This window comes from Erithacus rubecula (genome assembly GCF_903797595.1).
Source record: "Erithacus rubecula genome assembly, chromosome: 23".
Classification (NCBI taxonomy): Eukaryota; Metazoa; Chordata; class Aves; order Passeriformes; family Muscicapidae; genus Erithacus; species Erithacus rubecula.
Window position 1 is genome coordinate 6,808,855 of NC_136675.1, and position 12,223 is coordinate 6,821,077.

General features: G+C 60.5%; 2 protein-coding genes and 1 long non-coding RNA gene across 4 annotated transcripts; 1 reads left to right on the forward strand and 2 right to left on the reverse strand.

Moving 5' to 3' along the window:
- Positions 1–291: 291 nt before the first annotated feature.
- On the reverse strand, positions 292–917 carry LOC306811779. The gene is made up of 3 exons (XR_013776732.1): positions 814–917; positions 534–607; positions 292–392 (listed from the first exon to the last, which is right to left on the reverse strand). It is a non-coding gene; the product is annotated as an uncharacterized lncRNA (long non-coding RNA).
- Positions 918–2,639: 1,722 nt separating this feature from the next.
- MTFR1L (mitochondrial fission regulator 1 like) lies at positions 2,640–9,479 on the forward strand. Of its 2 annotated transcripts, XM_079325875.1 has the most exons (7): positions 2,640–2,756; positions 2,838–2,905; positions 4,928–5,032; positions 5,563–5,672; positions 6,187–6,398; positions 6,523–6,826; positions 8,555–9,479. In XM_079325875.1, exons 2-7 carry the CDS (start codon positions 2,891–2,893, stop codon positions 8,658–8,660), a joined length of 852 nt encoding a protein of 283 aa, XP_079182001.1. In that variant the 5' UTR covers positions 2,640–2,756; positions 2,838–2,890; the 3' UTR covers positions 8,661–9,479. The 2 variants fall into 2 exon arrangements, with proteins under 2 accessions (XP_079182001.1, XP_079182000.1); XM_079325874.1 differs by lacking the exon at positions 2,838–2,905 and having other exon boundaries at positions 2,646–2,756; positions 6,187–6,382; positions 6,501–6,826.
- Positions 9,480–9,824: 345 nt separating this feature from the next.
- LOC306811772 (uncharacterized protein) lies at positions 9,825–11,716 on the reverse strand (the record flags this gene model as incomplete). Its single annotated transcript, XM_079325762.1, has 3 exons — positions 11,567–11,716; positions 10,728–10,833; positions 9,825–10,396 (listed from the first exon to the last, which is right to left on the reverse strand). The coding sequence occupies exons 1-3, from the start codon at positions 11,654–11,656 to the stop codon at positions 9,825–9,827; spliced, it is 768 nt and encodes a 255-aa protein (XP_079181888.1). The 5' UTR covers positions 11,657–11,716.
- Between the last annotated feature and the right edge of the window lie 507 nt (positions 11,717–12,223).

A 12,223-nucleotide genomic window follows, 5' to 3' on the forward strand; every position in this document is an offset into this window, starting at 1 on the left:
TGAGATGGCCAAAGACTTGAGAGATCTATTTTGGATACAGCAACCCCTCCTCCTCTCCCACACACTCTGCTGAGCTGCAGGCAGTCCCAGTGCTCTGGATCCTGCTTTGGGGCTGAGCTCCACCTTCCAGTTCACACACCCTGTTCTTCAGTTCAGGCTCATTGCCACAGGAGTGAAAATACTTGAATCCATTGCCAGGGCACAGCCTGGCCCTGGCAGCCACCCTCCCTTCCCTGCAGCTCCTGTTCACACTGGTGTGAGCCCAGCAGGGCTGCCATTGCCCCCACATCCTGCTGAGGACAGAGCAGCAGCTCCTGCTCCAGCTGGGGCAGCTCTGGGGCTGCTGGCAGTGACAGACTGTGAGAGGACACTGCAGGGACAGTCTGGGGACACTGAGGGTGCCAGTCTGTGTGGGGACAGTGACAGTCTGTGTGGGGACAGTGACAGTGCCAGTCTGGGGACAGTGACAGTCTGTGTGGGGACAGTGACAGTCTGTGTGGGGACACTGGCAGTGATGATCTGTGTGGGGACACTGGCAGTGGCAGTCTGTGTGGGGACACTGGCAGTGACAGTCTGTGTGGGGACAGTGGCAGTCTGTGTGGGGACACTGGCAGTGGCAGTCTGTGTGGGGACAGTGACAGTGATGATCTGTGTGGGGACAGTGGCAGTCTGTGTGGGGACAGTGACAGTGATGATGTGTGTGGGGACACTGGCAGTGGCAGTCTGTGTGGGGACACTGGCAGTGACAGTCTGTGTGGGGACAGTGACAGTGATGATCTGTGTGGGGACACTGGCAGTGGCAGTCTGTGTGACAGGGCTGTGGCAGCCCTGAGCTGAGGGGGACTCTGGGCAGTGTCTGTGTCACCTCCCTGCCTCAGGGTCAGTGCCAGCCTGGCTGTGGCCCTCGGGGTGGCACAGGGACAGCAGCAGTGACACTCCAGGTGTGCTGCAGCTCAGGTGAGTGTCCCACCCCCTCCATCCCTGGGAGCTCCCCTTTGCTTTGAGCCTCCAGCCCCTGCTGGGTGAGGAACCACAAAGTTCCCTCTCCCCTGGGTGAGGCCTGGGCAGTTCTAAAAGCCAGAAGTACAGAAAGACATTGTCAGGGATTTTTCCAAAGAGATTGTTCAGACATGAAGCCACCCTGAGCAGCTGCTCTGCTCTGCCTGGACACAGGGTGAGCAGCACTTCTAACGAGGAGGAAAGGTTCAGGGAAAGGGTTTGAAGGCAAATTCCTGCAGCCCTGGGGGGACACGAAGCATCTTCAGCAGCTCCTGCAGCCAGCCCTGGCTGCTGATGCTTCTTCTGCTCTCTGAAGCACAATTTTGTTGGACCAAATCAAATTAAGGGAAAAGCTGGGGTTTTTTTTCCTTTTGGACCAGGTATTTTCATTGCAGGGAGGAGCCTGGGGGTGGCAATTCCCCTGTCCCCACCTGAGCCTGGAGCCTGAGCTTAGCTCTCCTCTGGGCCAAGCCAGTGTCACTTCACTAATTGCTGCAGTGAGATTAATTAATGGCCCCGGGATGTTTCTCAGAGTTGGCTTTTAACTATGCATTAGCTCTGCACTTTCTCCCACCCCGGTGGGACAGTCGGGGGGCCCAGGCACCGTTCCTGCCACCCCTGGGGGACCTCGGTCCCTTTTGGGGTCCCTTTTGGGGTTTATTCTCACCAGCTCCCCGCACTCCAGAAGGGGCTGAGTGCGCCGGGAGCCCCAAATCCGCCCGTGTCCCTCTGTCCCCGTTAACCTGCCGGGCTGCTGCCACTGCCGTGTCCCCGTGTCCCTGTCCGTGTGTCCCTCTGTGTCCCTGTCCCCGTGTCCCTGTCCGTGTGTCCCTCTGTGTCCCCGTGTCCCTGTCCCCCTGTCCCTGTCCCCGTGTCCCTGTCCCCGTGTCCCTGTCTCTGTGTCCCTGTCCCCGTGTCCCTGTCCCCGTGTCCCTGTCGCCGTGTCCCTGTCGCCGTGTCCCTGTCGCCGTGTCCCTGTCCCCGTGTCCCTGTCCCTGTCCCCGTGTCCCTGTCCCCGTGTCCCTGTCTCTGTGTCCCTGTCCCCGTGTCCCTGTCCGTGTGTCCCTGTCCCCGTGTCCCTGTCTCTGTGTCCCTGTCCCCGTGTCCCTGTCGCCGTGTCCCGAGCGCCGCTGCCGCTGTCCCGGAGCGGTTCCTCCCGCGCCTTGTGACGCTCTGGCCCCAAAGCCGCGCGGGCCCGGGCCGATGTCGGCGGGGAGGGCGCGGAGCGGCGGGAAAAGCGCTCGGTACCAGCGCCCGGTAAAACCATCCGGTAAAACCTTCCTGCATCCCCAGCTCGGCTCCGCTCTCCTTCCTCCGCCGGGGCTGCGGGGGGCGGGGCAGCGGGAGGCGGGGCCAAGTGACGTCGGCATGGTGACGTCAACTTTGTGACGTGTCCGGAGCGCGCTGCCCGCACCGGGGCGTCCCCGCCCGGCGGGATGTCACCGTTGTCACCACGGTCCCGGTACGGCGGGATGTCACCGTTGTCACCACGGTCCCGGTACGGCCGTTCCCCGTGTGCGGCGGGGCCACGTGACTTTGGGAAGTTCCGGTGCGAGCAGCGCGGTCCGGTTACGTCACCGTGTTGCGTCACTTTGCGCGGTGACGTGTCGCGGGCGGGGCAGCTGCCCCTGGCCGGGTGTCCCCGCGCATGCGCCGCCGCCCGGAAGCGCTCGGGCGGTTCCGTTCCGTTCCGGGCCATGGCGGGGCAGCGGCCGCGCCCGGCGCTGGCAGCGGGGCCGAGCGGCGCCGGGCCGCAGGTACCGGGGATGGGGGGGACGGGGGGGATCCCGGGGAGTCGGGGCGGAGCCGCAGCCGCAGCCGCTCGTTGTGTGTTGCAGTGAGCGAGAGCCGCGGAGCGGCGGCGATGAGCGGGCGGCGCTGAGGCACCGAGATGGACGCGGAGGCCGTAAGTGACCCGGGCCGGGACACCCGGAGCGCCCCAGAACCTTCCCCGGCAGCCCTGGCCAGCCCCGGCTCTGCCCCGGACCGGGGCTCAGTGCTCGGCAGCAATGGCAGCAGTGGCAGCAGTGGCAGCAATGGCAGCAGTGGCAGCAGTGGCAGCAGTGGCAGCAATGGCAGCAGTGGCAGCAGTGGCAGCAGTGGCAGCAGTGGCAGCAATGGCAGCAGTGGCAGCAGTGGCTGCAGTGGCTGCAATGGCAGCAGTGGCAGCAATGGCAGCAGTGGCTGCAGTGGCAGCAGTGGCAGCAGTGGCTGCAGTGGCAGCAGTGGCAGCAGTGGCAGCAGTGGCAGCAGTGGCAGCAATGGCAGCAGTGGCTGCAGTGGCTGCAATGGCAGCAGTGGCAGCAGTGGCAGCAGTGGCTGCAGTGGCAGCAATGGCAGCAGTGGCAGCAGTGGCAGCAGTGGCTGCAGTGGCAGCAGTGGCAGCAATGGCAGCAGTGGCAGCAGTGGATGCAATGGCAGCAGTGGCAGCAATGGCAGCAGTGGCAGCAGTGGCTGCAGTGGCAGCAGTGGCAGCAGTGGCAGCAATGGCAGCAGTGGCAGCAGTGGCAGCAGTGGCAGCAGTGGCTGCAGTGGCAGCAGTGGCAGCAGTGGCTGCAATGGCAGCAGTGGCAGCAGTGGCTGCAATGGCAGCAATGGCAGCAGTGGCAGCAATGGCAGCAGTGGCAGCAGTGGCTGCAGTGGCAGCAGTGGCAGCAGTGGCAGCAGTGGCTGCAATGGCAGCAGTGGCAGCAGTGGCTGCAATGGCAGCAGTGGCAGCAGTGGCAGCAGTGGCTGCAGTGGCAGCAATGGCAGCAGTGGCAGCAATGGCAGCAGTGGCTGCAATGGCTGCAATGGCAGCAGTGGCAGCAATGGCAGCAGTGGCAGCAGTGGCTGCAGTGGCAGCAGTGGCAGCAGTGGCTGCAATGGCAGCAGTGGCTGCAGTGGCAGCAGTGGCAGCAGTGGCTGCAATGGCAGCAATGGCAGCAGTGGCAGCAGTGGCTGCAATGGCAGCAATGGCAGCAGTGGCAGCAGTGGCTGCAATGGCAGCAGTGGCAGGAGCGGGGCTCGGGCACAGAGCGCAGAGCGGCTCCAGCCATCAACCCCTGTAACCAACCCCTGTAACCAACCCCTGTAACCACCCCTGTAACCAACCCCTGTAACCAACCCTGTAACCAACCCCTGTAACAAACCCCTGTAACCAACCCCTGTAACAAACCCCTGTAACCAACCCTGTAACCAACCCCTGTAACCAACCCTGTAACCAACCCCTGTCACAAACCCCTGTAACCAACCCCTGTAACAAACCCTGTAACAAACCCTGTAACCAACCCCTGTAACCAACCCGTGCTGGGTGTGCTGTGGGCTCACTTTGTCACTCTGCTGTTCCCTTTGCTGCCCCCTGTGAGTGTCACACAGGCAGAGCCTTCACCGTTTGGTTGTGAGAGCTCTAAAACTGCTCTGGAATTTCGCACAACTCTCCGAGGCTGTTCCTCTGGGCTGGGACAGGCCTTGGTCTGTCACTGTCACCCAGGAATGTTCAGCCTTGTCCCAGGATGGGGCAGGTGGGGAGGGACTCGAGCTCAGAGCAGGTTCCTCAGCACCCTGTGCAGGGAATGTCTGTAGCAATATCTCCCCTTTGCTCTGGGATATTTAACAGTGCTTGTACCCAAGATGCTGTGACAGCAGCAGTGTCCTTGAATGACACTTCCTTTGATGGCATTTTCCTCCTTCTGCCGAGTTTTCCTTTGTGAAAATGCCTGTTGGCAGTGCCTGTTAATGTGTGCTTTTGGATTTCAGTCCTGAAGACTCTGCAGCGTTCAGATTGCCCCTGCACTGCCTGTTCAGCTGAAATCTGTGAAATGGGGGCTCAGTTATCACCAGTTAAAAGAGACACAAAGAGATGAGGCTGTTGGCAGTTGAGGAGGGTTTGCAGGGTAATGAATTCCTGGGCAGTGCTGCAGGTGCTGACTGTGCTCTGGCTTTGCAGACCATCCCCATCTGGCAGAACAAGCCCCACGGCTCAGCTCGCAGCGTGGTCAGGAGGATTGGCTCCACCCTGCCCCTCAAGCCCTGCCCCAGGGCCACCTTCCAGGTGAGTCACCTGCCTGGTGCTGCAGGAGCTGGGCCAGCACAGGGCACTGCCACCATTCTGCTTTGTCCCCACATCTGCAGACTTGTAGCCACAAAATCTGCACCAGTAGCTTTTTTTTTTTTTTTTTAATTTCTTTTTTTCTTCAATTCTGTTCTTGTGAAGTGATCTCTGCTCAGGCAGTGTCTGAGGTGGAAAGGTGGGAGTTGCTGAGACAGGGCTGTGCTCTGTGATCTCCAGGGAGCCCCTGGGCCTGTGCCAGGGATTGTGGAGTCCCTGATGTCACCGTGGAGCTCAGGGCTGGCACTGGCAGTGGCAGTGGCCTGGCTCAGGTGTCCCCTCCTGCCTCACACACACAGCAGGAAGCAGCAGGGGGAGCACAGCAGTGCCCAGACCCAAAGGATTTATCTCCCAGCTCTAAAAACTTCAACAGTTGTGCAAACCAGAGGAGAGCTGCTGGAGTTTCTGCTGTGCCAGGGGAGAGGGGCTCTGACAGCAAACACATCTCCCCAGCAGTGTTTCCTTCCTGCCAGGTGCTGCCCAGTGTGTCAGACCTGTACCTGGGGGATGTCCCCCCTGTCCCCACCCTGGCTGACATCGTGTGGATTGCAGCAGATGATGAGGAAACCTACGCCAGGGTCAGGTTGGTTTCCACCCCTGGTTTGTCACAGAGCTCAGCCAGACCCTGCTCAGCTCACCACAGCTTCCAGGCCCTCAGGGTCTGATGTGGTGCCTTTTCAAAGATGTTTTTCCCAAGGGGAGAGGAGAAAAAATGACAAAGTAACTGGAGAGGAATTTCTGTAGGAAGTGCCAGGAGCCTGTGCTGTGTCCTGTGTCAGTCACTGGTGTGGGCAGAGTCACCCCCTGCCCTGGGCTGTTTTATCACCCCCTGCCCTGGGCTGTTTTATCACCCCCTGCCCTGGGCTGTTTTATCACCCCCTGCCCTGGGCTGTTTTTTGCTCAGGAAGGGTTGAGTTCTCCCAGGACTCTCCAGCCTGGCCTTGGACATTTGGATCCAAGGGCAGCCCCAGTTTCCTGTGCTCCTTGTGCTGCAGAGAGCACATCTGCACCTCTGGAGGTGCTCAGAGGCTTTGTTGGTTTTGTTGGAGGCTCCTGGAGGGGTTTGGACCAGGTGGCTGACAGGATTCTGTCCCCAGAAGTGACACTCGTCCCCTGAAGCACAAGTGGAAGCCCAGTCCCATCACGGTGATCCAGAGGAACGCCTCAGTGCCCAACCTGAGGAAGCAGGAGGAGAAGCTGCTGGCCCTGAAGAAGCCTGGGCTGCCAGCCCTGAGCAGGAGCACGGAGCTGCAGGACGAGCTGAGCCACCTGCGCAGCCAGATCGCCAAAATCGTGGCTGCAGAGTCAGGTGGGAGCCGCGTGCTGGGCTCTGCCCTGCCCCAGGGCTGCTGCCTTTGGGATTTTACACAGATTGATGGCCCGTGCGGGTGGGAACCCCTCTGGTGCTCAGCCTCTCTCGGTTTCCCGTGCAGCCCCGCTGAGCCCCGAGCTGCTGCTGTCCCCGGGCAGCTCCAGCTCCTCGCCCGTGCACGGCTTCGGGCCCTCCTTCCAGTCCAGCACCTCCTTCGTCATCAGCGACATCACGGAGGAGGAGGCGGAGCTGGAGAGCCCCGAGCTGCCCTCGGTGGCCGAGCTCTGCCCCGCCCCGGAGAGCGGCCGGCCCGAGCACAGGGAGCCCGAGGAGGAGGAGCCCGTGTCCCTGTCCAAGGCCAGCAGCTTTGCTGACATGATGGGAATCCTCAAAGACATTCATAGGATGAAGCAGAGCAAGGATTTGTGAGTGCTCCCTGAGCTTCTCTTTCTGTTTTGGTGTTGGGTCTGTGCAGAGCCTGGTCACAGCCCTGGCTGCTGCTCTGTCCTTCATTCCTGGGCAAATGAGAGCCTGGGAACTCCTTCCTGGGCTTTTTTGTCTTTCTGAGATGGGAAATAATGGAGAATTTTCATGGGGGGAATACCTCCTGGGAGCAGAACTTGGTAACACATTCCTGGTTCCTTCCCTCTCCCCTTCCCTTTCCCTTTCCTTTCCTTTTTCCCTGGATAGGAAATAGTGGAGGGGAATTTAAACTCCAATCCCAATGTTTGGCTGCTCCAGCTTGCTCACCTGACACAGAGCTGTGTTTGCCCAGTGCAAACAGCCCTGTGTGTGTTGGCAGCTTTCAGGGTGAGGCAGGTGCTGCTCTCAGCCCAGCTCACAGCCCCAGGGAATGTTCAGCAGCTTTTCCAACGTGGAATATTCAGGGATTTAGCACAAGGAGCTTCTCAGCTTCTGTGTATCTTCATCTGGCCCAGCTCTGGGTGTGGGCTGGGTGAGTTTGCACTTGTCTGATGAGGATTTGACAAGTTGTGATGTGAGAGCTCCTGAAGCTGCTCCATGGGCAGGATCCTGCAGGGCTGCCTGTGCCTTCCACAGCTCACATCTCCCTGCTGCAGCTCAGGCTCCACAGTTTTTTGTTCTGTTGTGTGATTTTCATGGCCAAAAATACCACACTGGGTGGTGCCTGTGCACAAGTGCAGCTTCCTGATTTGGTTTGAAAGGAATCAGATTCCCAGCAGTGAAAAAATTCCAGTCAGAGGGGAGGAAAACACTCATCTTCCAGAGCCAGAGCAGCAGGGGTGTCCCACCTCCATCCCTCCCAAAATTCACCCCTGGGGGGGGTCCAGGATCCATCCCTTGGATCTTTGGCTGATTTTGCAGATCTGGGGATGCCAGGGGGCTGCAGGGGGTGCCAGGGGGTCTGGCAGGGGTGCCAGGGGGTCTGGGCAGGGGGTGCCAGGGGGGCTGGCAGGGCTCTGGGCAGGGGTCTGGCAGGGCTCTGGGCAGGGGGTGCCAGGGGGTCTGGCAGGGCTCTGGGCAGGGGTCTTGCAGGGCTCTGGGCAGGGGTCTGGGCAGGGGGTGCCAGGGGGTCTGGCAGGGCTCTGGGCAGGGGTCTGGCAGGGCTCTGGGCAGGGGTCTGGGCAGGGGGTGCCAGGGGGTCTGGCAGGGCTCTGGGCAGGGGTCTGGCAGGGCTCTGGGCAGGGGGCTGGCAGCTCTGGCTGACACAGCTCCCCCCAGGGGCTCTGGGCAGGGGTCTGGCAGGGCTCTGGGCAGGGGGCTGGCAGCTCTGGCTGACACAGCTCCCCCCAGGGGGTCGGGCAGGGGTCTGGCAGGGCTCTGGGCAGGGGGCTGGCAGCTCTGGCTGACACAGCTCCTCCCAGGGGGTCGGGCAGGGGTCTGGCAGGGCTCTGGGCAGGGGGCTGGCAGCTCTGGCTGACACAGCTCCCCCCAGGGGCTCTGGGCAGGGGTCTGGCAGGGCTCTGGGCAGGGCTCTGGGTAGGGGGCTGGCAGCTCTGGCTGACACAGCTCCCCCCAGGGGGTCAGGCAGGGGTCTGGCAGGGCTCTGGGCAGGGGGTGCCAGGGGCTCTGGCAGCTCTGGCTGACACAGCTCCCCCCAGGGGCTCTGGGCAGGGGGCTGGCAGGGCTCTGGGCAGGGGGCTGGCAGCTCTGGCTGACACAGCTCCCCCCAGGGGCCGCCCCCCTGCCCAGCAGCAGGACCCTGCCGTGCTCATCGCCCGAGTGCTGCGCAGGAAATTCGCCCTCAAGGATGAAGACCTGGCCCTGAAGGAGAAGTGATGCTGCTGCCACTCAGCTCTGTAAGCAAAAACAACATCTGCTCCCAACTTCTCCTGCACAGTAGCTGCCTTCTCCCAAGGATTCCTGAGCCTTTTTGCCTCTGTGGGTCTCCAGGTTTGTGCACGGACACCTCCTTAGGAAGGGCCCTGTGGCTTTGGTGTGTTTTCCATGTGTTGTTCTACTTAAGGAAAAAAACCTTTTTTAGAAGATGGAATCTTTTTTCCACCTGTGTTTTGGTGTTGTTGAGGATCTCCTGGAGTGCTGCTGGATGGAGTTTTTTCTACCTGCACTTTTCTTTAGGTTCCAGTTGAGGATAAAACCAGTTCATTGTGAGCAGGACAATCCTGCAATCCTTTATCCTGAGGATGCTCCAGAGCTGCTGAGAACGAGCCCAGGAGTGCTCCCAGCTCTCCAGGCCTTTGGGGCATGTTGGAAAAGTGGTTTTTTTTCCCCAAAACCTCCTGGTTTGATTCTGAAGGATTCCCTGTGCCCTGGATGTTTTTTTGTTTGTTTTTTTTTTCTCACAGATCAGCCACAGTTGCATGACAGAACAGCCTTAATTTCTTGCCAGTAATTTAATGTTCCATCAGCAGTCCCTGTCTCCCCAAGCTGTGTTTTATTTCACCTTCCAGAGGTCTCTTTATTGACCTTGCACCAGTGCAAAGGGCCAAGCAGCCCAGGCAAGGAGCAGCTTGGCCTTGGCTGTGGCTGCAGCTCCCCCTCACTCAGAGCTCCACGTTCCCTGCACTGCCCCTCATGGCTGTATTTAAAATAGGAATTTTTTTTTTTTCCTTTCTATAAAATGGAGCCTTAATAAGACACCAGTGGTCTGTGGAGTCATTGATGGGGTCAGTGTTGGGCTGTGGGGGGTGGGATCCCAGATATTCAGGGGTTTCTTTAATCCACCTTGAATTCCTTGAGAAATTCAATCATCATCCCCCCCTTCCAATGAGTGGAGGGGAGAAGGGAGGTGGAAGAATTTGAGTTTTATGGAGAGGGATGTGATCACTGCCCCTGCCCCCACAAGGCTCCTCTGCAGGAGCAGTTGGTGGATTTTGGGGCCTGACTGAAACAGCCAAACCCTTAGAAACAAAACCCCAAGGTTTTATTTTATTAAAGCAAAGAGGGGCTGCAGCAATGGGGTCCCATGCAGGCTGGGCTCCCTCAGCAGTGCTTGATGACCCTGTTCCCCTCAGAGTCCTGTGTGAAGAGGGGCTCAGAGCCCAGCTCCAGCTGCTGCCTGGCCCTGGCCCTGCTCCCCTGGCACTCCTGGCCCTGCTCCCTGAGGGGCTGAGCTCCCACTGGGCTCTGGGCAGAGCAGCAAACCCCCCTGGGAGCAGCCCCTGGGCCAGGATTTGTCCTCTCAGTGCCAGCAAAACCCAGCCCAGAGCTCTCTCTGCCCCAGGGCTGGCTGTTCCTGCTCCCTGAGGCTGTTTCTCCAGGAATTAACTGGGATTTGTTTCTGGCAGTGATGATCCTGCTGTGCTCTGAGCCCTGGCAGCACCAGGAGTCCTCCCCAGCCCCACAGGAGGTTTTGTTCTGGCTCTGGGGTTCCCCTTGGAGCTCCAGGGGATGCTGAGGTGTTCTCCATGCTCCAGGGGGCTCTTCCCAGGCTCCCTCCAGCTGTGGCAGTGCCAGGATCTTCACAGGACAGGCAGCCAGAGGAGCCCCAGAGTCCTCCCAGTCTTTATTTGGGGTGCAGGGAGTCGGTCTGGAGTTTTCTTTGTCTCCTTCATCTGCAAACAGGGGCTTGGTGCAAGCAGCTCCATTTGCCAGGGCTCATCACCCCCAGCATCACTGGGACTGTGCCAGGAGCCCACAGGGATCCCCAGAGCTGCACCTGCAGCTGCTCAAAGTGACCAAACCCCCCCCCTGAGACCTGCCCAAAAAACTGCCCTGACCCCCCAGAGGCACCAAGTCCCACAGGTGAAACCCTTTCATACAAAATGCAAGTTCCCAGCACCAGCCAGCTCCTCCCTGCTGGAGTTCAAACCTTCACCCTCTGCCCCCCCAGAGGAACTTTGCTGCCCAGCAGAGCAGGGCAGGGCTGGGTTAGTGCCCCTGTACCTGTGTGGGGGCTGAAGAAGGTGGGGATGGTGCTTTGCCTGGGGCCAGGCTGTGGCAGCAGCCCCAGGCTGTGCTTCCTGCCAGCAATCCGGGTGGCACTCAGGGGCTGTGGGAAGTGAAAAATAAATAATACAAAAATAAAATATTAAAATAAATATTAATATAAATATCAACCCAACTCTACCAGCGCTGTGGTACAGCTCCTGCTGCCATTACACAGCGTCAGAGTCACTGGGGCTGGAAATCCCAGAATAACTGGAAATCCCAGGATAACTGGAAATCCCAGGATAACTGGAAATCCCAGAATAACTGGAAATCCCAGGATAACTGGAAATCCCAGAATAACTGGAAATCCCAGAATAATGGGGTTGGAAGGGACCTCTGGAGATGTGCCAGTGCCACCCCCTGCCCGGGGGTCACCGGAGCCGCTCGGGTGGGTTTGGGGTGTCCCCACAGGGGAGTCTCAGCTGTGCCGGGCTCTGCCACCCTCAGGGGAAGTTCTGCCTCACGTTGTTTTAGTTTATGGTCCCTGAACAGAGCCCGGCGCCATCCTGTGACACCCCTTGTTGATATTTTAAGGATTTATGGGATGGATCCTCTCTCAGCCGTCCCCGACCAGGCCCCGCTCCCCTCATGAGGGCGATGTTCCGCTCCGTGGAACTCAACGGAGCCAAACGCTCCAGCTCGGCACGAAGGGGGCCAGGGCCGGTATCCCGGGCCTGCTCCGGTTCCCTCAGCCTCTCCGGTTCCCTCAGCCCCTCCGGTACCACCGGCCCCTCCGGTTCCCCCCGCCCGCCCTCAGCTCCCCCCGCCCGCCCTCAGCTCCCCCCGGGCCTCACCCGCGCCGGGCCCCGCTTCAGCTCGGCCGTGTCCAGCCACACCCCGCAGGCCTCGGCCGGGGCCGCGCCGCCGCCGCGCCGCCGCCCCATCGCGGGGCTCCCGGTGACGGTTCCGGTGCCGGTTCCGGTGCCGGTTTTTCCCGGTTCCCGTTCCCGGTTTCCCGCTCGCGCAGGCCCCGCCCCCAATGCGCAGTGCGCAGGCGCTGCCCTCAGGAACACACCAATGGGAGCTGAGGGGTGGGGTCACAAACGGGATGAGGCCACGCCCACACGGGCCCTGTCCTATATAAGGGGCGGTGGCGGCCGGGCCCGCTCAGAGCAGCGGGAACGGGCGCGGTGGCGCCGGCGGAGCGGCCTCGCCTTTGCCGCTGTACCGACATGGCAGCCGGAGCTGCCGCGGCCACAGCTGTTCCCAGCCCTGACCCACTGCTGGGCTCCCATCGCATCAACCCCTCCGCTCCCCGCGCTTTCAGCGCCAGGGCTGTGCCCGTCCTGCTCCCTCAGGGCAAAGGAAAGGCCCTGCCCCGCACGGACACTCTGAACTCCCTCAGCGCTATAAGAGGGGCCTGAAATGATAAATTAATTTGTCACCTCAGTGGTTCAAACAGCCTCACCTTGGTCTGGTTCCATGGTTTGGAGTCTAACCAGGGCCAGATG